Source organism: Neopelma chrysocephalum, unplaced genomic scaffold, assembly GCF_003984885.1.
Source record: "Neopelma chrysocephalum unplaced genomic scaffold, ASM398488v2 Primary Assembly neopelma1_23, whole genome shotgun sequence".
NCBI lineage: Eukaryota > Metazoa > Chordata > Aves > Passeriformes > Pipridae > Neopelma > Neopelma chrysocephalum.
Genome location: NW_020897691.1, coordinates 2,912,100 through 2,937,946, shown reverse-complemented (window position 1 = coordinate 2,937,946; position 25,847 = coordinate 2,912,100). Strand labels below are relative to the sequence as shown.

Below are 25,847 nucleotides of genomic sequence, written 5' to 3'. Positions count from 1 at the left end.
ACATTTTCCCACTGCTAAGTTTTGAGGTAGTGCCTCTATGTCAAAAGCACTTCTAAAGAAAATAAGGTACAGGCAACTTTTAATTTTTAAATTTTTTAATTTTAAAAAAATATATCTATAGTTACTGGGTTGTTTAAAACAATTCTAAAGGAAATTTTTTTTTTCTACTTGTGATTTTGAAAATTGGAAGTGAAGGTTTCAATTTTTACCGATTCAGAAACTACACATGTATTTATTTTTTTATCAGTATTTCATTAGTTAGAAAGCATATATAAGCTTGAAAATTAATTGGTAGGTTGATTGTAGAAGTAAAATGATAACACAGGCATAAAAGAAATCCTTTAAGAAAATATAACAAGCCTCTTTCATTTGATTTATGAAGGGAATTGAAATATGCTTCAATATTATCCTTAACACTTATTATATCTAATGGACAGTTAATTTAAGCTTATTTAAGAAAGTGCAGGGAAGAAACAAAAGGATTAGGCTACTGTTAAGGGAGAATGTGAATGTCAAGCAAGGTGGATCAGAAATGAATCAGCAATTTGCCATTTAAAGTCAGATGGCTGATGTGATCTACCTCTTGGAGCTGCCGCTTGATGTTGTAAGGGATTATTGCTAGTGCTTGTTGAAAACCAAAGATACTGCTTTTAAGAAAGCACTTTCAAAACTATGGTTTTGTTCCAACAAGGCAACAAAAAATGAAAAGTCTCCATTTTGGCTTGATAAAAGACTAGAAGGATGCACTTACTCCTTTCTTCTCCTCCCCTTCATCTGTGCAGTGAGGGTGCGAGGTGCTGGTTGGGATGCCCAGATTCAATGAAGTCCTTTTTCTGGGCTTGGTGTGGCAGCTCACTCACTTCCCTGTTTTGCAAGTCTGTGTTCTTGATCTTTTGAGAAACATTTTTCATGGAAATATGAACAGAGGGATGCTTTCCAGTGAAGAATATAAGAGTTGAAAAATTTCCTCTTAGCCTTAGTGTATTAAGTCATGTGCTTCCTGTCCCGGACTGTGTTATGTTGGTGTAGTTAATTATGGCTTACATGAACTACAGATTTCAGAGTCTTCTTGAAGTTCCTAACAGACAAACGTGGCCATCAGGAAGCAAAAATGTCATTATAAATATGATTCTTCTGGGAATTACTGGATATGTTTGCTTGTTTGTTTGTTTTTTTCTTTTGTTTTGGGTTTTTGTTTATTTTGGATTTATACCTCCTTTCATCTTCTCTTCTGTCCCTTGCTGCACTTTGGGCAGAAGAAACAGTTAGAAACCTTCCACAGTTATCAAACCTGAAGTGGGCATGGCTTTAACACGTTTGACAGACTGAGCTGGTCTGGTAGTATAAAACAAGCAAATGCAAGTGCATTTTGAGATGATGTGCATATCTAACATGAAGTCAAGCAAAAGTAAAATAAAACCAGGTTTTCCAAATAGATTGAAACTGTATGTTTGACAGGCAATGTTAATCATAAAGAAATAGGTTAGTTTGTTTGAGAAGGAGATGGCGAACATCCATACCATTTCTTTAGAAAAGGCATCTAATGTAAGGGTCACCTTGTCATCAGAGCAGGTGATGCAGCAGCACTTGGTGCATGTGTTATGCTTCAGTTGCTGTAAACTGACAGTGAATTGTCACTGTCAAAAAGTCGTTCCAGTTCCAACCCGTCTGCTCTCTGTTGAGTGGTGGAATTTTCTAGCACATGACTAAGTCTTTGGGCAATGGCTAATTTAATCACCTTTGCTTTCAGGGCTTTCACCTGCTGTGGCTTATGTCAGGAGGGAAACAGCACCCTTTATTTCATTCAATAAGCATTGCGTGCTTGTCTCTCTTTCCTTTGCAAATATTTTTAAGCTATCTTTGCTTATGTCTCTAAGACTGATATCTTCTCTGGGTTAATTGTAATTGGCTGCTTTTTGTCTGCAGCTTGTTAGTTCTGTTTTTCACGTTATAGCCATGGTATCAATGTGCTTTACTAAATGTATTTCATGGCAGTATCCCATCTGTATGGTCAGGGACCATCTGGCCAGGGGCACCATGTGGCTATTACTAAAGGAGTCCCCTGCTCAGGCTTCTTATGTGGCTTCTTCTGCTCCCCTCGTCAGGCGGCATCTCCATTTTTCTTTCAAAGTAGACCTACTGTGAGTATTTGTTAATAGCACAAACACAGCCTTATGCTGTAGGAACTGGGAGAAGTTGTTAGGTTTTGGGTCCACGCATTACTCTAGCTGCATCCTCTCTTTTTGTGCACCTCTCTTTCTCTTCTTTGTGGTTGATCAGGCCTAAAGGCACGGACAAAGCTTTCTGAGCAGTCCCCTGTCTGGGGTGGCCAGGTATAATGATGGGGATGCTTTGCAGATCTGGGATGACCAAGACTGGCAGGGCTTCCTGGGTGGCCATGGATTGGTACTCATCCCGAGGAAGACACTACAAAACAAATGATCCTTCTTTGGATGTTTTTTTGGTGCTGGGTGCCTTGGCTCACCCCACAACCTGCTGCTTCTGTACCACAGTGCATATTCCCAAGAGCCAGTGCAAGCATGGAATGAAATGCATGTTGAAGGTCCAAGGTAAGCTCTTACCTATGGGGAGACAATGTACCTAGTGCACTTATCTGAAGACTTGATTTGGGCATGAGTGACATGTAGGGTTTTGCTCTCCTATCAATCCTGCCACTAATAATAGTCCTGTTATGCTCTTAACATATACCACTGTCCTTCTGAATCAAAACCTAAATGTACCAATTCTGAGCAGTACAGTAACAGTGTCATAGTGATTCTGAGGGGTTCTGCTTTGTGTGTAAGCTGCACAGTGTGTTTTGACAGTGTTCTTTACTTAGTCTTGTGATTGATTACTCCATGCCTCAGTGACGTGTACAGTGACAAGAAAATACAAAGTATGGAAGAATTTAAAAAAAGGGTTGCTCTAGTCCAGGTGATAGGCACCGTGGTGAGAAAAAAAGCTCTTTTGCATCCCTACCTCTGCCACAAGTTGGTAAGGTGTTTTCAAGGAAGTTATTTGGTATCTGTTCCTCATTCCCTGCCTGAGATTCACTCCTGAAGATGTAATTTATGGGTCTCTTCTAAAGATAACCCTGCTTTCCAACTTCAGGCTATAACTTATAGGGAACAAATAATTTGTGTTGTATGTGATATTGACAGTGTCTCATTATTGAATGGTTAGAGGTTCAAAGAACAAGTTTTGGTGATTGTAGTGTAATTTGATTTATGCCTTTCAATAGAGTAATAGATATGAAATGCAGCTTTAAACAGTGAAAATACTGAAAGTGTCATCTGTTCTCCTGTGCTTGTAAGGCAGAACAACTTGTGTTGTGTACTGCCAATAACTGCACATCAAACATTATTGGTACGTGGAATTTGTTGCATATGAGAAACAACCTTAGACTTTTATTTTCCTTTGATAGTTAGGAGTCATTCTTCTTTTTTAATAAGCATTTTTAAAAAATAGTTCTGGAATGTCACATCACTTCTACTGGCACAAATCTGGAGGAATATACATGCCTTGGAACACCTCTCTGCCATAGTGGGCAGAGACACAGATTCACTGAAGAAGCAAACATTGTTTTTGATTGCAAAATAAGTACTTTATTCTCTTTTAGTCTTTGAATTCTTGACTGTGACTTCAGCTCCTCCAATATAAATCACCGTAGTTATGCAAAGGCACCTGAAGGCACTGTAAGTTACTGCACTGGAATGGAGCAGAGCAGTTTTATATTTTCTTGACTTTCTGTTCCTGGAGCTGAGGTCTCTTCCCTGTGAATTTCTGGCAAAAACATGGAAAGTTAAAGATGATTGTATTTATATGTAAATGCTTCCTGTAGCTCTAACAGACATTTGTATTTCTGAGATAAAAGTATTGATTACCTTCCCTCCCTTCCTTTGCCCATCCTTTTTTGGTTTGTTTCCTTCATTTTTTCTACTATCCTAAACCAAGTTTATTCCAGTTGGACATCAAAGTAATAAAGCAGAAATGAATCATCCATGCATCTGATGAGATAAAGACATCTTAACATGAAGTTTTATTTTAATTGCCTTTTATGGAACACAAGGGAATTCTAAATAGCCAAATGAACTTTCTGTAGATATCTGTGATTAGTAAAACTGGCCATTCCCAGAAAATGACAAACCACAGAAAACTTGCATTTTGACAGTAGAAAAAGGAAAATGATAGAAATTAATTCTCATTTTTCATATTGTTTGACTACATGCCAAAGCATTTTAAGTGCTTCAGAATTGCTCAACACGTTTACAGCAGGAAGCAATAATAAACATTTAAAAATATTAATTTAAACTTTTATCTTTTTCAGAAGCAAAAATGCACATTTAAAAAATGGGAATCCCTTTTGGGAAACTTGATTAATTTGAATCTAGGTGCAACTTGATTAAACTGGGCTCTTGATATAATTTCTATAACCTGAATCCTCTTCAAAGGTGGAGTGTGAAGAGACTTTCTCAAGGCCTTGCGGGAATAGTATGCTGAAGCAAGGACTGGATCATCTTCCTGGTGAAAGTCAGGCTGATACCATAATTGCAACAGCATCTGCTGACACTGCTGTCTTTGAAAGCAGATCTCTTCCTGACACTCTCCCGGTATAAACAGATGACTCCAAGGACGTGGCGTGTCCAGATTTAATTTAGGTATCTCTAGCTAAGCAATGAACTGAAAAATGAGTAAGTTACCTGTGAGATGTTAGCAGATTTCATAGAAAATTGTTCAGCTATGGCTGTACAGCTGGCATGAGCTTAAGGGAAATTTTGCCTTTTACTTCTTCATATGGAAAAATTGTCTTTTAAAATAATTATTTTCTCACATGGCATTGGAGGTGGCTTTGTATGTGGATTCCTGGTAGGTCCTTTTCATGCCTTAAAATCAAAGTTTAAAGGATTTTATAGACTCTCTGATTCTTTGCCTTTAGGAAGCACTGATTACATTTTTTTTAATTCTTGATATATGGATATGTACAACTGTGGTTTTTTGTCCAGTCATAACTTCATAAAGTTTTTTATGATATGCACGGTCATTTAAATACTTTTATCTGAAAGTCCAGAATAGTTGTGATAGTTGAAGAAAGACATTCTAGACTTCAGAAAGTACAGACTTAGAGTGGGTCCAGAGGAGGGCAGTGAAGATGATGAAGGGGCTGGAGCACCTCTCCTATGGGGAAGGACTGAGAGAGTTGGGGTTCTTCCACCTGGAGATGAGGAGGCTCCAGGAAGACCTTCTTGTGACCTTTCAGTACGTAAAGTACAAGAAAAGTGGAGAGGGACTTTTTAGCAGGGCCTGTAGCAATAGGGCAAGGGGTAATGATTTTAAACTGGAAGAGGGTCAATTTAGATTAGATATAAGAAAAAGATTTTTTTTTTTGATGATGAAGGTGCTGAAACACTGGAACAGGTTTCCCAGAGAGGCAGTGAATGTGCTATCCCTGAAAACATTCAAGATCAGGTTGTATAGGGCTCTCAGCAACCTGGTCTAGTTGAATATGTCCCTGCTCATTGTAGGGGGATTGGACTCGATGGCCTCTAAAGGTCCCTTCCATCCCAAACTATTCTATGATTGTCTTTTAGGCAAGAAAGATTTTAAAAGCTCTACAATGGAGAAGATATGACATTGTTCATTCAGGCCCAAAAATATAGAGCAACTCTCAATATTGAGCTGAAAATATGTCTGAGAAACAGACTCTCTTAAGAAGACACTATTCTTTCTGTCTGGAACCATGTATTACATTTTTTCTTTTCTCTCTGACCCTTTTCTTTACCCTTTTCCATGTGTGACATCCATGTGCACCCGCTCCTGCTTTCTGTCTGCCTGTGTCCTCTTCAGAGCCAGCATTTCAGAGAAAAGAAATATACAAACCATTTATTCATTCATTCATCCATCCCTTTCCTGCCTCTTCATTGTTCGCAAAACGAGCAGGAAGCTATTTGTGCCTGGTGACTCACCATCAGATTTTACGAGGGGATTATGCTGAACCTCACTGATTCACACACTCTTGGCTTTGTTGGAGGTCAATGTCTTGGCAGCATTCCCCTGTAAATACCATACAAGTACCGAGCTGTTGATCTCGAGAGCTTTAAGTTGTTTCTGCCTTTCCTGGTAGTGGCTGTGCTTCCTGTTCACAACAGTTGCCAACAGGGGGACAAGGCGACAAATTCTGTCTCTTTATTGAATAGAGAAATTTAACATTCAGTTGGTGGGGGGGTACCTGCTCAGCAGCAGCCACTTCCCCTCCCACACTGGAGCGTGCACTGATTTCTACTTTCCTTAATTCAAAGAGCTGTTGTGATGAACACTTAAAATCTGATGATATATTGTTCATGGCCTTTCACTTTGTAATTTTCCTCTCCTCTTACCACAAGAATGCTTCCTGCCCCTTTGTATCTGTTCTTGCTCTGTATCTTACCATTCTTCAGGGTGCTAATCTTTAAGGTCTTTTAGCTTAAGGAAGTGTCAACTCTTTGAAACCAGGGAGATTCCCATGAATTTAAGAGTTCGGCAGCAGAATTCCAGCTGGGGATTTGGTATTTACTTGTTCATATTTCTCTAACACTTTCTGCATATTTATGGACACACACATGATGGAGCTGTATTAAGATGTGTATTCAATGGCATTTGGGAAAGTCCAAGAGGCAATCCTGCAAGCAGTAACACAACTGCGTCATTAACTTTGTTTTCCTGAACCCTGCCAATGGCATATTACTTAATTTCTTGCAGAATAAGCCACTATACAGGTTGTACACAAGACCTTGAAAAGGTCGATTGAAGGCTTACCGATAGTGGAAACCAACAAATGTCCCATAGAGACAAGTTTTAAGATGTCCTTCTTTATGTTGTTGTAGTTTTCTGATTTTTAAAAAGTTAATTTGCTCTAAGAACCTTGGAATATTAAGGTAGAAGAGAGAAACAAAAGAAACTTTCCAGATGTGAATACAGGTTTTTACCATCTGACACCCCCCGTCAGTCCTGCTCATTCCCCTGTGTTTCTCTGCTCCTGCAGGACATTTGCTTGAGCCCTTCTGTGTCTACTGGCACACATAGTTTTGCGTAGAGCTCAGTGTAGACTAAGATCTTTGTCTTTCTCAATGTCTAATATCCAGTCAATAAAATCTCTATGCATAGGAAAATAGTAACAAATAGACCATTCTTCTTCATGGCAATGGGGTTGTCCCTTACACGTTTTCTTACAGAATAAAAATGTGATTTCTAAGCTCTACTGCATGCCTTTCTCACATTATAGTAATTTACCCATTACTAGAATATTGCTCTTACCTTTTGCTGCTAAAACATAATCTTTTTCTCCCTAATATAGGGATGTTCAATTAGATCTGGAATCTGAAACAGTTGATTCCATAAGTAAAAAAATAACTAAGCTTTATTTCTTGTTAATTTGTTTTCTGTCTTATGCCATTTACATTTTTCTGTCATCCTCACTCTGGGTGGACTCGATTCGGAAAGGACAGTGCTGTAACAGGTCAACAGATGTAATGGCTGCAAGGCAAAGCAGATTAAGACTGAGTATTTCCTGCCCATTTTTTCTAGGGATTCTTTCCTTACTGCTCTCTGTTTCCACTACGTGTTCATCCTGACACTTGTAGAAACCTCACAACTCAGAGACTAGTGTTTTCACTGAGATCTGAGGAAAAAAAACAAACCACCTTGTAATGAGGATATTTTTTCATTTTGTATTGCTGTGATGTTATTATAGTTGATGTTACAAAAATTTATTAACTGACATTAGAAATTCTCATTCAGGTGAACATTGGAGAGCATCTGAGTTGCAAGGTTTGCTGATGGTGTAAACATATTTGAGATTGTGAGGGAAACTGGAAGAATTGCAGAGAGATTTTAGGAGATGGAGGTAATACCATACAGAGAAGCCACCACCACACGTGGCTCCTTGATTGTGTCAAATGTCTGGAGGTGGGGAAATAGGTGGGGTATACTTGGGGATCACTTATGTAACTGCCTGGGCATTTACTTTTGCCCACTGTTGGAAGTGACAGTCTGAGCTCATTGGATTCCTTTCAGAGGCAGTGCAGTCTTCTTATGTTCCTATAAGCTTCTGAAAAGGCAATGTGTTTAAGAAACCAGTAAAGCTGTTTCAAACAGGACGAAGAACTAAGCAAAGGTAAAACATGAAAGGAAATAAAAACACACAAGCCACCCACGCATATATTGTGCTTGGGAAGAAGCAACTATAATATGGACAATTTATGGATATATTTATTATTAGGAAGTCTTCAACTGTCTCACTTTGGTGGCTTACACTCTGATTTATAAAGAAAGATGGTAGCCTCTTTGTGAGAAATGTTTTGAGGTCACAGGGCAGGAAAATCTTTAGTTTGGCTGGATGTACAAAGTGAACTTCAGCACAAATTCCACAGGATGAGATTAAAATCATACATTTACAATTGCTGTCTGTTAGAAACCTTTGGAGAAACAAACTCTGTTACAAAAATGATTTGTTTTTCCTGGAAAGAGATGGTCATTAATGTTTGGCTTATCATGGTCACTATCTAAACTATAAACACAGTTCCCTGTCACTAGAGTATCTGAGGAAGTGCTGGTAGATAGTATTGATCTTTATTGATTTTATTGGAATATGTTGAAATGCAATTCCACATAGGTACCCATTATTTCTCCTTTCATCTCCAAGATATCTTGCATGTAGAAGCCAGTCTTAGAGGTAACCCTGCAGTTGTTATGGTTTTAGCACGTACTTCAGTTTGTTCAGGATTGTTGAACGTCTCATTGTTTTCATTAATTCATAGGTGATTTACTCTAAAAGCAAATAATTTTTTTTGGAAAGGATTGTGCAGCCTTCAGCTCCTCTGTCCCTGTGTGTAATTGGTATCTTGTTTGATGTAGTTATTGGTGACAAGAAATCTACCATCTCAAATTAGGCTTTTTCTTACACAGAAGACTCCTTGTGTTTTTTTGGTAGTTACAGCTAATTTATCCCTTTTAAGGCAGTATTTGTATCACTTGGACTCATTTTACCCTACTTATCCCTCATATACTTTCATCTACCTCATTTTGAACTATAGATTTTTAAACTAAAAGCTGTCTACTAAAGTTATGATCACCGCCAGTAGAGAGTATTAAGCCTACCCTTAAATTTATTTTACTATAATGTAATCTACCTTTCCTCTCACATTTACAGTTAAAGCCAATAGGATTTGGATGGAGAAAACATAAGATTTGAACTCAGTCAGTTCTGTCATTTTCTTCCATCTAGGCATTGCACATTTTCGTTGAAAGCTTGATAAGCTTTAATGTGATATTTCTATTATTTTTCATATCTGAAATGTGCTATGGAACTTGAATTTTGATACCATAGTAATGAATATTCTGTGAGTACCTAAAAGGTTTATGAGAATTTCATATGTATCTTTCTACTTACTTGCAGTGGGGAATAGCGTTAAATTTGATGCTCTTCTTCTATACAATATTATTTTTGCATTATTGATGTACGATATGGAATGCTGTAATCATATTTGAAGTCTTGATTTCCAGCAGTTTATGTGACTTTTTTTTTTAATCAAACTGCAAAATAAATGGACACAAAGTACAACAGGCTTTATGTGAAGAATGTCTAGAAAGAGCATTATCCTTTTATTAAAAACAACTGCGGTAGCAAAATACTGATGCAAGTGAAACACTTAAGACTACTTTAGTTAGTTTTGTCTTTAAAAAAGGACTCCATGCTTTTTTAAAGACAAAACTAACAAAACATAAATCTAATTAAAAAATATGTCCCCTCATCCTCCCTTATACCTTATGCTTTGGAAAAAAAACTCACCAACTTTTTTTAGTGTGTTCAAAACTCAGATTAATTTTTGAAAATCCTTTAATACTTAAAAAAAAAATATCTTTGAATTGATAAAACAATATGGTTAATCATCTTCTATGGGAAAAGGATGTCTTTTAAGAAATAAAAAGAAAAATTTCAATGTTTCCATAAAGTTGCAAGTTCTAGAACTCCACATGCTCTACAATGTGCCTGAATGAAATTGAAATCTCTTTTTATATGTAATCTGATTTAAAAAAATAAAAGAGAGACAATAAATAGATTGTAATTGTTAAATGAAATAAATTATACAGTTTCTAGTATTCTACCCAGGTAAAACAGTCGTAGCTGCTTTTCTTTTCCTTATCACCCATTTGATACCAGGTGCAATACAGGATCACAGTTTTTTTCCCTTGTACTTTTTTTAAGTACACAATAATCCTGTTATTTTGTATAAAGCACAGTTATAAAGTTGCATGGTTCTGTGGGTAGTATGAGATAATGATCATGAGTAATAAGGCATAAATTGTGACCAAAGAAGAGCAATGTGCTTTAATGAAAGCATCTTTCTTTGTTGATGTTGTATTGAATTATTCTGGGGGATCTTATTACGGGATTTTGAAGTAGAAAAAAATGGTAACCTGCCTTTTAAGCATTTACCAGCCTTGAAAACATTCTTCTCTCTGATGAGTTAACTAAGTGACAGCAAGTGTTGGATGTTTATGCTCTCCTCCTTCAACAGTTGCCTATTTCAGAGGTCAGAGGGAAAAGTAGGCTAGTATTGGTGAATACTTTTAACAGTATATAGCAGTGCTTATCATTCAAACATGGTGGTGAAAGTTTTCTTCACACACTGCTTGATCTGCTTAATGCAGGTGGAAACTTGCCAGCCTGTCCAGAGCAGAAGGAGCGAGGCTTTGCTGCTATGCTCACAGTGGTGTTTCTGAGCATGTGGGCCACATGCTGAACTCTTCCTGTCTGGTTACCAGACAAGGAAATAAAGTCAGCGTTTGGGCTGCATGTTCTGGAGTTTCCTCAGAGTATAATTTTGCAATTACTAAAACTTTCTTTCTGGGTCTTTGAGAGCAGAAAAAGTCCGTTGGCATAGAAACCTATAGCCCGATTGGCTGAATTAGCAAAGTTATATCCACTGAGAAGAGTGGTTGAGGAGCTGTTTCATTTTTATTGTACAAATATTGCTGTCTCTTGTGCACAAGCATTTGTACCTCCTCCGTCTACAGAGGTACAGGTTAAAGAGTAGTTTCAGAGGAAGGTGTTCTACTGGAGTCTATCAAGGCCGAGAACTATGATTTCTCTTTCCATTTGTGTTTCTAATTTCTATTCTAATGGAACAAAACAAAAGTGATATGTTTCTTCTACCTAAAGTTTATGAAGTGCTTATCCGTCCATATTATAGCATGTTCTTATTTGCCTTTTGGAAGCTTTTTTTAATATCTGAAGGTTAGCCTTTAGGTCATAGCTTTTATAAGTTTAGCATAAGCTTTTATAAGTTTAGCATAAGCCTTTAATCTCTCTTAAATGATTTTTGTGTGTAACTTATTCTCATAATTGTAACTAATAAAGCTACCACATACCAGGGAACAGTGTGTTCTTGTAGTATCAGAATTCTTTGTCTTGTTTAGATCATATTAGTAGAAAAAAATATTCCCTGTCTCTTATTTACCCAAAAAAGACCTTCCTAGACAATATAACAGAGCAAGAGTAGTGCAGAAAAAGAATATTCAGATTTGGCTAACAACATCTTGGTCGAAAAGCAGGTTTTTTTAGGGAAAAGGATGCTAATTTTTTTCTTTTTTTTTTTCTTTTTTTTTTTTTGGTACCTGGGGTTAAGATACAATAAGAATTATGCTAAAGCAGTAAAAAAAAAAGTTTTTTAAACATTGGGTTTTATCACCCATATAAAAATCAGTAATATAACTTGGCCATCTGGGGTTTGTACGATATGTACTTATGCCTTAATAACAGAAGAAGTCTGCTGAACCAATTTGCTCAGCAGTTTAAAGAGCTGCATATATTGTGACCTGATGGATATTCTCTGCTACCTCCAAGCCTTTTGAATGTTGTATGTCTTCCTAATTATAGCAAAATTACTTGTTCCTTAGTGATTTTGCAGTATGGTATTTTTAGAAAAAAATAAATGTAATAAAGCTTTATAACTCTACTTTCTTCTCACCTTTTGTGATTTTCCTCCTACTTTCAGGATGCTACTTCCAATACAGTTGTTCTAGCAATGAGAATAAAATTTGATGACTGTTCTCAAGTATTTTTTCGTCCCTCAGAGGAAAAAAGCTCTGACACATGAGCCAAGTGGCTCCCTTCCCCAAGAGACAAAGAGTAATTTTCCTCATTCCTGTGTTCTCTGATTTGAGGTTCTAACCTTCTCTCTCCTCAAAGCTGCCACTCTGAACAGGTGGCCTTGGAATTGTTTAGAACATCACAGGCAAGCTTCAAGATAAAACAACACTTCAGATGTTCAGTAACTGAACATTTGAACATTCATGAACAAAGTAAGTGAGTTGCAGTACCAACAATTTCCAACTGCTTTCCAAACAGATTTTGAAGCTTTTTTTGTTGTTTGTTTTTTTTTTTTTCTACAGTGCTGTCTGCTGCATCCTTTTAGAAGGACCCCCATGTTTCTGGTCTGAACCTCCAGCTGTAAGGTCCCTAGAGGTTTTTGGCTGATGCTTGCCTGTACTCCTGTAGTGCAAAAATGCAGACCATGCATTAGCAAAAAGTTGTACCAATGCACAGAGGAGCTGAGAGTTCAGTACCTGTTTATTAGTCAGCAGAACAGGATATGAAGATGGGGAACATCCTTTACTATTTTGTGTATTTCTGAAAAAAAAAATCCAGGGAAGTTTGTTTTGCCAGTAATCCTTAAATCTTTCAATTTTCATAGGATTGTAGAATGGCTTAGGTTGGAAGGGACCATAAGGATCACCTAGTTCCAATCCCCTGCCATGGGCAGGAACACCTTCCGCTAGTCCACATTGCTCCAAGCTGCATCCAACCTGGCCTTGAAGACAACCATAACTTCTCTGGACAACCTGTTCCAGTGCCTCACCACTCTCATAGTGAAGAATTTCTTCCTACTGTCTAATCTACACCTGCTCTCTTTCTGTTTGAAGTCATTCTCCCTTGTTCTGTCACTACATGCCCTTGTAAAAAGTCTCTTTCCCTCTTCCTTTAAGCCTCCCTTCAGGTACTGAAAGGCCACAATTAGGTCACCCCAAAGCCTTCTCTTTTCCAGGCAGAACAGTCCCAGTTCTCTCAGACTTTCCTCATAGGAGAGGTGCTCCATCCCTCTAATCAACTTGGTGGTCTTCCTCTGAACTTACTCCAACAGGTCAATGCCCTTCCTGTGCTGGGGCCCCCAGAGCTGAATGCAGCACTCCAGGTGGGATCTCATGAGAACAGAACAGAGCGGGAGAATCGCCTCCCTCGACCCTACTATGCTACTATGCTACTTTTGATGCAGCTCGGGATATGGTTGCCCCTCTGGTTGCAAGTTCACATTGCCAGCTCGTGTCCAATTTTGCAACAACCGACTTTCTCACACTGTCTATACTGATTTTTCTTCAGTTTAGATGATGTAGATGAATTGTTTTCCATTCTGAAGTGGAGATTGGTGATTGGTTGGGGTTTTTTTCCCTTCACATTGTATTTTTAGGGGGGTTGGGGCAGAGAATAGTCAGCATTTCACACCTGCATCTGTAGAAGAAAGCATTGAGCAAGATCTGGGGTCCCAGAGGGAGTCTTTAGAGCAACCAAGTACATGACTGTAAGGGAATCACAACTGATGAACACTAGACAAACATGTAACATCAAACAACTAATGCAACTAATATGAAGGCCATTAAAGGAAAGACAGTTAAACAGTTATAAGGTTATGATTGACATCAGTCTGTGCACTGCGTAATGGTCAATTACTGACTGCTTAAATCACCTTATATAGTAAGACTTCTTCCTGTAATCCAAAGACGGAAATGACTGCTTTCTTCCTCCCCCCATCTTAAGTTTTATCATTGCTTTCAAGAAACCAGGATTGTTTCCATATTTTATAATCCGAAGTAGCGCATATAGTGCATATACTACACCAAATTTGGTGTCCTTCATACCATTGTAGGGTAGGATGAATGACCTTTCTGAAAAAGTTAAAATCAGTCTGTCAGCCCTTCACTTCTGAGCTCAAATCCACGTTGCTGGTGTTGGCATGCATTAAAGGGGAGGTGCCATGAAGCTGTTGAAACCTGATTTTTCCTAAGGAACTTTTATTACAAGATAGTAGAGGTAATATTTCAACCTGCCTTTTTTTTTTTTTTTTGTGAACTGTTTTTGCTAAATGCTAGAATATATGCTCAAGCCATCAATTCTGACTTTATTTTTTGTCTTCCTACTTTATTCATATTGGAAAAACTGCTGGTTTAGGTGTTATGTGGCACAACAGGCTGATCGGAAACTTGTTTAGTTCCTCCAGATATTATTTGGTTCATACAAATACTTGCTTTGCCAAGCAATATCAATGACTGCTCACAAAATTTAGATGTGTTGAGAAGCAATATTTTTACCTGTGACACCTCCTTTCTGTTGCTGATATGGCAAAAATATTCTGGTGGGTTAGCCATTTTCTACAAGGTGGAAAAGACATATAAAGCTGTTCCTCTAGTGTAAAAAGAAGGAATAAGTAGTTGACAGGGACAGAGCACAGTTGTTCCTCACACCCTTTTAAAAATTACACTCACATGATATTAAGTGTACGGTTTATTACCACGCATATAAGAAGTGATATTCAGAACCTGTTGATATAAACTGATGTAATGATGCTGCTGTTCTGTTCCCTTACAGTAGCAAAACAAGTATTTTTCCTCACAAAGTGCTTAAAAAACCATGCAGATAAATATCAAGATATCATTGTGAAGCTTCATGCAGATCTGAAGTAAATAGCCTAAATAAGGACCATGATCTGCTTGGAAAATTAAAAGCAAAATGTTAATCCAAATACTTCTAAAAAATACTCAACAGAAATAATAGTTACCACTAGTGGAGTCCTACCTAAATTTTTAAACCAAATTGACACCGGTCAGCAGTAATTTGTTACTAGAAATTTTATTTTAAAATAAATTACAATAAAATAATAAATAATTTACTAAACATCACAGTGTTGAAGTGTTGAGGCAAATAGCCTTAAATTCATTGCAAACCTTGTAATGAGAATGTAGTAAGGTGGGGGATGACTATGGAGAAAAAAACAAAGAAAGATGCAAGAAAAATGTAAATTATGTTTCATAGTTTTACTTGCTCTACTACAGGCAGAATTCACTGTTCAGAAATCACAAGTAAATAGTCCTTCCTTCCTTCAAGTGCAAATCTGTTGTTTGGAAAGTTAATATCTGCCAATTCTTTGTAAAAATTGCTAATTTGTGTTGCATCTGAATACTTGTATAGCTGCACAGGCACTTAGGAAATTGCCATTTTTTAGAAAGCTTTTGTGGCAGTGACAGTGAGACATACATACAGTCTAAAACTGTGAATTCAGGATAAAATTTTTACTTCATCTTTGGATACTATCTAAGTCTTTTTGCATTCAACTGACCTTAGAACCTCTGCTCTCAGAGCAGGCTGCCCTTTGTGCTGTAGGTGGATACTAATGCCAATAACCAGATTTTTTTTTATTATTTTTAAATGCATCCTGCTAGATGCATTTTTAATTAACTGTGTTTCAAATGCAGCTTCATGCCACTTTTTTTTTTTTTTACTTTTTTTCGTTTTTGGAAAATAGCATATTAATGGAAGATCATGTTCTTTGCCCTCTGAGTAGTAGACTTTTTAGGTGCAAGCTGAATTGGTTAAACTTTGAAAATAGGTCAGTGGCTAGGCTAGTAGAGTTTGTTTAAAGACCAAAAAGCACTTTATCAGGACTCATTAGACATTGTGGTTATGAGGTCTCACTGTTAAAACAAACTTGAGAGTTTCAAGCAGTCATATGGTACTCCACAGTTTTAAATGTTGCAAATTTATAACATTAAAGAAACTTTGATTAAAACAACAGTAATATAAGTTGCTAGGGGCCAAAAAACTTGGTCATTTTCTATATGATTCGGTTTTGTTCATTACAAGGGGGTAAATGCATGTAGGTTCTCTTGTTGTAAACAATTATAATATTGTTATTTTTTGGTGTGTTATAATAATCAACTGGCATTTAGCATGTTGTTTATGCAAATCTTTGCATAATCAAACCTAATGAGAGGTTTTAATTTAAATAAAGAAAACGGTATAAATAGCAAGCAATTTAAATATAGTCCATGATCTAAAACAAGCTGTCCCTTACTTGTTTTATCATGAAAGCTCTTTAGCACTTCTATGCATTTACACAGTGTGTTGGTCCTACTTTCCACACAAGTGTGTACCTTCCAGCACTGTTGGGTTTTTTTTCTCTTTGTTATGTTGTACCAGGTAATAACCATTTGTTTGACTAATTTAAAGAAAAAAAAGAGAGTCAAGAATTATACTTACAATTAGAGGCGCAGGTGCAAAAAATAATCTCCTCTGTGATATACTGTTGAGGAATAAAAGTTAAGGAATCTGACATCTAAATATGTAGCCAATGCAAGATATGCATTTCATTCCAGCAGGGTGCATGCAGAGCAGCAGAGACAGTCTCTCTGGGAATGACCGCACGTCACTCTGCCTGTTCAGGTGAGCAGCACTGAGACAGGCTCCTATAACATGACAATAAAGGGTGTGCTAGTGACTCCTTAATTTTACCTGTACAAGCCGAGCCATTTGCAGTTACCTATTTGAAAGTAGCCATTCATTGATTGTGAAATACACGCAAAATACCTAATTAGTCTTCAGTGCAGGTTGTTTATTAGAAAAACCCCTTTGCCTTCGTTGAAATTACAGTTTAGATTTCAATAGAGAACAAAGCTTGCAACCTACTTCTGTCAATAATGTTCACTTCCTTCAAATCAACTTTTCTAATAATGACATCAATTGCTAATTCGTTTTCCATCTGGGTGCTTGTATAACTGCATAGGACACTCAAGAAATCACCCTTTTTGAGAGATGTTTGAGGCTTTTGTGGAGATGGTAGTGACACAAATGTGTCTGCTTTTTTGAGATGTGAATCCAGGATAAAGTTTTTATTTCATCCACAGATACCATCTGAGTCTCTTTGTATTCTACTGACCTTAGAACCTCTACCCTCGGAGCAGGCTGCCCTTCATGGTGGAGGTGGTACTAGTGCCGCTCCCTGTACCTGTGCTGGAGCACTGCTGACCTTACGAGGGCTGGCTGCAGGGACATGCGGTCCCAATAAAATGCTGATGCACAGAGACCACTCTTTTTTATGTAGTTATATGTGGGGCTCTAATTTCAACTAGATGTTTTGTGTCCAGCAGAGAAGTCACAAACTCTTACTGTCCACATGTGCCACTTAAGTGCTGGGAACAGATCAAGACACTGGGTACAATGAGCAGATTTTTAGTTGTTTGTATTTCAAGTGTTTTGTCACTTCTGTTAATATTTAGTAGCTTCCTTCAAAAGCCTCTCTATGGTGAATAGTACCTTATTTGGGTTTGTGCGTCCTCAAAAGATACAATGTTAGTCCTTGGAAGGTTTATTTTTTATTTCATGTTCTTAAATAATTGAAAACATCAAAGTCTTTTTATGGCTTTTCATTTTGTTGGCAGTCAAAATACCACAGGAAGGCCAAAACTTGTATTGTTTTGGCTCTGCAGACATCTTCTTGAAAGATTTGAGCAGAATGTGTAAACACCATTTCCAGCTTTTTACATTGGTCACTAAAGCATTCTCAAGTGCAGGTCAGGAATCTAGTCCTGTAAGACAAAGCCCATAATTTTATAATGGAATGATGGTCAGGGGCTTCTGTTGAAATGTTTTAATAACTTTGCAATTCACAGCAGTAAATTGTTTCTCTTGCATTTGAGTCAGAGTGGTTGATGATGTGTATGTAGCCGGTCCACTGACATATAAAAGAATGCATTCACTTTAGACAGCATCTACCTCCTAGTTGAGACAGTGTAGTTATTTAAACAAAAGTGTAGTTCTTCAGAAATTGTAACGTGACTGCAGCAGTTTCCTTACCAGGCCCTGTTCATTGTGCATATTGATGGCTTTCTACATTCTACAGTTTCTCACACTGCAAAGAATAATATGCAAAATTTGTGAAAATTTTGGGGAATATAGTTTTAGAGGAAAGGGGAGCATGTGCTGATACAAAAGACTCCTTAAGTTCTCTCATTAATTTTAAACTTTTTAAAGGAAAAAACTATGAGAGTGGAATATTGTCTCACAATTTTCTTAAGCATAAAAAAGCACCAGACTTTAAAGGTTTTTTTCCTAGTTTTATTGTTGTTGTTTGAATTTTTTGTTTTGTTTTCAGTTGGGGTTTTATTTAGTCCTTTAATCACCTGGAAGTCCTTCAGTGAGGTCTAAACATATTCAAGGAGTAATTTAGGGGAAAAGCTAATTATCTGATTACCCACCTTACTGTCTTGGCAGGGCCGGGCTAGTGCCCTGTCATAGATGCAGAGCTGGAAATGATGAATGATGTAACAAATAAATCACTTTATCTAAATAAGTTTTGGAAAGAGCTTATGATAAAGATCCTGGTTTTTGCAGACTTTGAGAAAAAAAAAAGAGTATGTCCCATAAAAGACCCCAGGTAACTGTATGGATTCTCTTCCACATTTTTCCCATTTTATTTGAATTTACTGTTGTCTTCAGGAAGTGTTAAATTTTAAAAGTTTGTACTGCATAATACATAGACATAGCAAAGCTGTAAACTTGAAATACTGGTTTAAAATACTAATGTATTCATATAAATACTGTCTTCACCAGTAAAATATTTTTTCAAAACAGGTGCATTTTGACGTGCATTTCAGTAGTAACAGGGGCAGGTTAGGCAGTTTATCTTCTCTCTGTGCCTATCCCTGAGATACCTCATGCATTGTAGTATGCAAGTGCTGACCAGAGTGGAAAAAACAGAACTGCTTTTGGACAAAAAAAAAGGAAAAGTTTTTCTCATCTTGTTTTTATGTTGAACCAATTCCCCACTCCTGTTCATTTGTGCTGAAAAGACATCAGGGACACGAGAAGTAGCAGCAATAAGTGACCTGTTGTAGGATCTGCTTAAAGTTGCTGATTGTTTGAACAAAGTCTGATTATAATTGAAAAAATGTAGTTTTGTCCTTTGAAAGAGCTTTAGAACATGAGTACAGAAAAGTATTTAGAAGAACAGACACAGCAAAAACTATTGTATGTGAGTAGAATGTCTTCCTAAGCATACTTGTTTTGACTTTTATGCTGGCCTCCACCATGATAAAATATTCTCATGTTTAGGACAATTAAGAATTTAATTCCCTTGTCTAAAAAATCTAGATAAGAGTTGGGTATTGTTATTTGTATGATGATGTTTTCTACCCATCACTCGGCTGAACTGGTAACGCCGAGGTCATTAAAGCTAAGACGATCCCAGCTTGGAGGCAGAAACTGAAATCCTTTATTGGACTTACAAGTTCATATTTAAAGGGTTTAAGGACTACATATTCAACAAGGGGTTGTAACTATTACAATTATTACAATTATTACAATTAGCGGGTTTCAGGGGATGACATAAGGGAAAAACCCAGGTTAACAAATTTTGGGGTCTTAACACATACATCATAGGGGAAAACCCATTTTATCTTGGGGGAAATTACAGGGAAAAGAAGGTATTCCGGTTTACAGAATGCAAGGATTCAGGGAACAAAAAGGAAAGAGATAAAGCACAATAGGTCTTTTGCACAGGTTTGATGAGATCAGGGTGCAGACTCTCTGGCTTGGGCAGGGTACTCCACACTGATGATATCTCATTTACTTCTTAAACTGAGGTTCTTTCCCCAACTTTCATAGCCCATGGCTTTTTGCAAAGACCACTCAAATCTCTCTCTGCAGATATTATATTTTGGGATCCAACAGGTAATTTAGCATTTCTAGTGGGTTTTTAGAGAAGAAAGGCAGACCAGAAAGATTAAATGTTTGGCAGGATCGTGTAGCTGCACTTAACTTATTAGCAGAATTTAAATGTACAATTTCAGAAAAGAGGTCAAAAGAAAAGTGTGATTGATGCAGGCAAAAATAATCTGTGGAAAATTGTCAGAAAATTATATTCATTTTACATAAGTTATTCTCATTAAAGGTGAAAAGAGAGTTAATTTCTTGGCTTTTAAGTTCTTTGAGGTTCTGCGTAAAATGTAAAACCTCACTTCAGAGAGATTCCCTGAAATCTCATTGAAATCTCATTCTCTATCTGATGAAAAGTGTGTTTTGGAACCTCCTACTTTTAAAATGTTCTGTGAAAGAGGAACCACTGTGCTGAGGTCACTTTAGTCTTAACTTTCCTTTAATCTAAGATTTGACATTACCTAAAATTTAAAGTCTCTTTTGAGAAGAAATATTTAAATCTGAAACTATTGAATTGGAATGCTTCAAGCGTGGTAGAAGTTTCCCATCCCTTTTTGCTTTGAGGAAAAAAAGAAAACCGATCAACCAGACACTAACAACAAAGTATAACCAACACACAAAAAACCCCAAACAAACCCAAACCTCCAGAGCCAGCAACCCTATATTTGTCAATTTTTCAGTCTGAGCCACTGTTTCAGTTTCAGTTGTAGCACTTCCTGGGAATTTGAAGGAACCATGAAAGAATGGTTCTGTTAAAAAATTCTTTCTAGAAGGCCGACAAAGGATTAATTGGGAGAAAACAAGATTGCTGAAAATTGCTTATAAAATAACTTTTTCAGTGACAGTCCATTGGCTTTTGCCTCAGTGCCATATAGCCACTTGGCCTGGAACCCAGCTCTCTCACTGTTCTGCCCATCATCAGTGTTTAAAAATGCAGCATAAAATGCAGCTTTGGGATCAGATCCTCAAACGAGATTTGTAGCACTCTGGCCTTCTTGTTTAGTGAAATAGAAACAAGGAATTAACAGGAATAGTTGCTGTTGATGGGGTGGTGGATGTTTCCTGTTCTGCACATGTTCTTAACCCAAGCTGAGCACGTACCTCATGTTAGAGGTGTTGGCTTTGTCAGCTGCCTGCCAATGTGTGCGCCAGGCTGCTGGCCAGACAGACTGCCTGCTCACGTGTGGTGCTCTTCCCCATCATTAACCTTTGTTGGTAATTTTGGCATGTGGATTTTGTGTGTGAAGTCCTGCATCAATGAAACAAGAAGGAAAATAAAATAGCATTTGAACAATATTGTTTTCAGTAAAATGCCGATGCATAGAGCTGACATTATTAAACAACATTGAATAAAAGATCTGAATCCTGAAGTCAGCTGAAAATCAAAAATCCGCAAAATAGCTGCAGATGAAGTATCTGAGCAAAAAACATTGCAGTGGTTGCAAGAGAAGCTCTTGCTGGATGGCGATGGTGTGCAACAGGCTCTTTTGTAACTGTTTTAAAAGTATGCTTTAGAGAGCAGCAAAACTGTATTTTACATAAGGAACACTCAATTTTCACTACTTCAATGCTTCAATGTCTGATTATCTTTTGTGTTTTCTTTTTATTTTTTTTTAAGATCTTGATGGTTATGGCAAAATCTTTCTTCAGCTTATGGTATAATGGACTGCCAGTTGGATGATTTACAGTCGTCTGAAACATGATATATGCTTCTCCTCTTCCGAGTCCATGGTGAGTTTTGTTTATGTACATACCTATTAAGTACTTCAGAGAAGGAAGTAAATGTTTTTTAGTGACCATGTTAAATGTTGTTCCATTGTTTTTGTGTGGAATATCCTAGAGTTGTCAATTTACTGAATACATAAACCCCACTCTTTTTTGTAAGCTGTTTGAGAATGTTTTAAAAACTTAAGTTCAAAAAATAACCATACAGAACTTTTCTCTCTTTTGGAGAATTTTAGAGCTGTGCAAAGATCCCAATACACAGTTTGAAATGTTATGTTTCCCTTCAGCTTCAAAGCATCTTCACCTTCATGTGGTGTGTCTTAGTTCAAATTAAATTCCAAACAATTGTTCTTTTTTAGTAAGGCACATACCACAATGTATTTAAGAACTAAACAACTGTAACCATGTTACAAATATAATACAAAACACAGGGAAAAAATAATTGGAGAAAATATTTGGAAAGAGTTTTTCAGTTTTATTTTTGCACTGCATCTCTGTTTTGTACCTACAATTAATCTGATTTTAGTATCTGTGAACAATGTTAAATATTGTATAAACAATAATATTAAAAGCAAGGCTGCTCATATTATAACTGAACTATCACTTATGATTTACAGTGTCCAGACACACAATAATGAAATCCAAAGCACTAGTTGTTCGTTTGGCTAAACGCATTGACAGACCAAATCTGGATCTTAAAATGTTCCACTGGCTACTCTTTACTACACCAGAAATAACAGCCCTCTCCAAAGAGGGCAGAGTCTCCTCTCCAAATATCAGGTTAAACATTTGAAGTTAAAATCCCCATGGTTTCACTCTTCTCCTTTATAAGTGTTTAGATTTGGCTCTTACACTAAAATTTGTTTGTGAATGATACTGAATAGTTGCGTTAGTCAAAACCGTTTTTATTATATGCTTAAGTACTGCAATGAACAAAGATCGAAGCAATGAAGTTTCTAGAGGTGTGTTTGCACTTACATAATAAAAAGGTGTGTTTAAATATTCCATATAAATGGATAGAGATGTTTACCAGCAAAACTGGTTACTGTTATTTTTGATGAAAATTGGTATTTACAGAATGAAATGGACAGTGTGCCCTCTCCTGTGGAGGGCATCTTCTATCTGCTTCTCTTTTACCAATTTCAGCTGGCTTTGCATTTCAAATTATATGTCTCCCAGGTACTAACCATAAAACTTTGAAACTAGGGAACCAGATAAATAGCAAAGAAAGCATTGTCTCACTTGTTTCCACCTGCAAATTATTGAGGAAAAAACCCTGATATTGTTTGATAGGTTATCTAGCACTGTTGATTCTGCAAGGCATTTCCCTGGGTATTCATTGAGTTCTACATTGTTCCCTAACCAGGCTTTTTTTTTGCCAAATTAGCAGATTTGCTCCAAAGACTTGACCTTTTCTTTTCTCTTCTTCCTTATCAGCAAGTGCCATACATTTCTGAGCCTGTTTTTTGCATCCTGAATGTGCATTGATTCATGATGGAATAAGGGCTTTGTGACAGGTCTGGTGGAAGAACTAACTTCTTTAGACAGAGAAAACTGTCTATCCCATATGTGTAAATACTGCAGGATTTTGTCTCCTTTTGCAGAGGTCTGCTGCACCACATTTTACTGCATTTATTCCCTGTGTTTGCCACCAGGAGAACAAAATCCAGTGCAGTCCACAGCAATTCCTTTGTGGCCAAACCAAAAAAAAAAAAATGTGATGAGATCTTAAATTGTTTAAGAAATGTCATTTTATTTTGGCCTAAAAATTAAAAAAACACTGCTTTGTCAGTCTTATTTGTTAAAATTGTTCCTCTTTGCAGTCAAAATATTCAAGCAAAGAGGATGTGCCTGTGAAAGGGCATCCTCATCCCCTCCCGTTACTATTGTATCCACTCAAGGCTCATGTAGGCTCTCAAATGTCCAGTGAGTTACTCCACTGCTTCTTTTTAACCAGATAAAGTTAAGGTGGACATCAGGAAGTAAACTGAATGACACCACACATTATGTGAAACCTAGAGGATTTTCTACCTTTACTACGGTAGATTGCAGAATAATATCTAGAGGTTAAGTAAGCTTTCCTCATCAAATTCAAACCCTACAAGAGAAGAAACAATATTCAAAACAGTAATATACATTTAGAATCTGTAAAATAATAATGATAATATTATTTCTAGTTTATTCCCAAATCCTATACCCCATTAGATAGACCAGGAAAACCTACTACAGAAAGGTATACTAAGATGATGAAATGGACATGGTGGTATTTGAGAACTTATGTGAAAAGGCAATAGAATCTCTACAAGGAAGGAATACTGGAAATGCAAAATTGTACATCAGCTGGTAGTTGAGTGCCTTCTGTATTTTCATTCTACTTCATATAGACAACCACTTGAAGAAACAACTCAGCAACTGTGAAGTAAGAACACAGTTCTATTACCTGACTTTAAAAAAAAAAAGGTAAAAAAGGAAAAAGGCATTGAGAAGAAAACATGGAGAAAGTCTAGCCTTATATCTCAGCTTCTCGATTCAAAACAAGCTGTCAAAAACCATCTACTGAAACCTCCTGATCTAACACTAAACAGTGTAAGCTTGCATTTTGGATATTTCTGTTTCTGAACTCTTGTTTCAGCCTCTTTGTGCTGAAGGCTCCTCACAGTTTACAGATAGTGGTGCAACTGAAGTGCTCCATTTTAACTGTAAATCATCATTGAAACTTTTAAACCAATCAGTTTTTGTTATTTCCATTGCTTTCTGCCTATTGTGGAAATTCAGAGTTCTCTAGACAGCTGCTGATTTTTCTTAGAGTGTTGCTCCATCAGAGTTCACACAGGTGCATTCAGTGAACCTGGGTCCATCTGACCATGCCACCTGCTAGTTGGGCTGTTCGAACACATCACGGGCTTTGTTTGGATGACAGAATAAATGGCATAGCAGGTACAGTGAAACAACCAAAATGAAGCATATATTATTTATGGAAGTAATCACAATCCTACTGAGATATATCCTGAACCGAGGTGCCTGCAGCTAATAAATAGAAACAAAGAAGTAATTGTTAATGTTTGTCTTGAAAACTTCTGGTTTGGGTGAATTTAAACTAGTTTTTTAATGTTGCTTCCATACAATCAAATAAAGTAAGAACTCCCCTTTGCCCTTTTACTTTCATTTCCCTGCGCCTTTGCGTACTTCATTTTCAAGCTGATATTGTGATCCAGAAGGACTGCACTATGTCAAGAGACTTGAATAAATTATGTCACAAAAGCTTTGAAAGCTACAGAGGAACAGCCTCAAAGTTAGGTGTTGGTTTAAAAGAAAGGCCCAGTAACTGAAGAGGCATTGCTGCTGACGTGCTTTTTTCTAGTGATTTTCTATTAGTAGGGAATCTTGATTAATGATTCTCTATCAGCATGTCCTGATTAATGTGCTAGTCAATGGATTGTTACATCATTTTATTTCCTCTTAAAGAGCATCCTTCTAATGTGAGTGCAATGGCTATTGGCTTTAAATGAACTGCTGCAAGCAATTTCTTTATCTGAATGGAGAAAATATTTTCACTTTCTAAAGGTTTGAATTCATAAACTATTTCTACCAAGTAACTACCTCTGTGAGCTTTTTGCATCTAAAAAAAAATAGTAACTTTGTAAAGCTGCTTGGAATGAGAAGAGGCTCTGTGGTAATGTTACTATTGTGTTTAAATTCTATGCTCTTTAACTGCATCAGGCTCTTAAAAAAAATACTGGGTTTAAAGCTCCAGCAAACTTGCTTGAAAATAATTTCAATGAATTAATATTTAATTTTTAGCTTTTCTTCTATGCTGCTGTAAAAAAGCAATGGCAGCCATTTTCTACAAAAGACTAAGGGCTTGCCAGTTTTTTTCAGGGTAAGAAAAAAAAGCCACAACTAAACACTAGTAAACTGATTATTTTTTGTAATTAGAATATTAATCTATATTTTTTCTCATTAACAATTAATGACATAAGAATATATTGATTGCTTCCGATCTGTTTGTTTGATGGGTTTTTTTTTCTATTCTCCTGCTATGAGGATAAAGTTTCCAATGGATAACCAAGATATAGTACTATCCAACCCACTATCAGTTTGATAGGGGAGGATCCTGGAAAGCTGGAAGTGTTTAAATGCTGTGTGATCTAGGAGAGCTGTATCGGTGATGAATTACCTGTGGTGCCCAAGCAGCACTGGCTTCTCCCCTCAAAGTTAAACCTTGTTGAGCTGCATGAAATTGGTGGAACTATCTCAGTGAGATATCATTTTGAAGGGAGAGGTGGCTTTATTTTAGAAAATCTGTAATTGAGTTGACTTTACT

At 36.9% G+C, this 25,847-nt stretch overlaps 1 protein-coding gene across 3 annotated transcripts in view; it reads left to right on the top strand.

The window, feature by feature from the left end:
• CHRM3 (cholinergic receptor muscarinic 3) overlaps positions 1 to 25,847 on the top strand; it is a 275,139-nt gene that overhangs the window by 63,431 nt on the left and 185,861 nt on the right. For all 3 annotated transcript variants that reach the window (XM_027684546.1, XM_027684549.1, XM_027684555.1), the window contains exon 2: positions 21,417 to 21,529. In XM_027684546.1, the coding sequence (XP_027540347.1) occupies positions 21,505 to 21,529 (25 nt within the window). In that variant the 5' untranslated portion in view covers positions 21,417 to 21,504. The remainder of the gene's footprint in view (positions 1 to 21,416; positions 21,530 to 25,847) is intronic.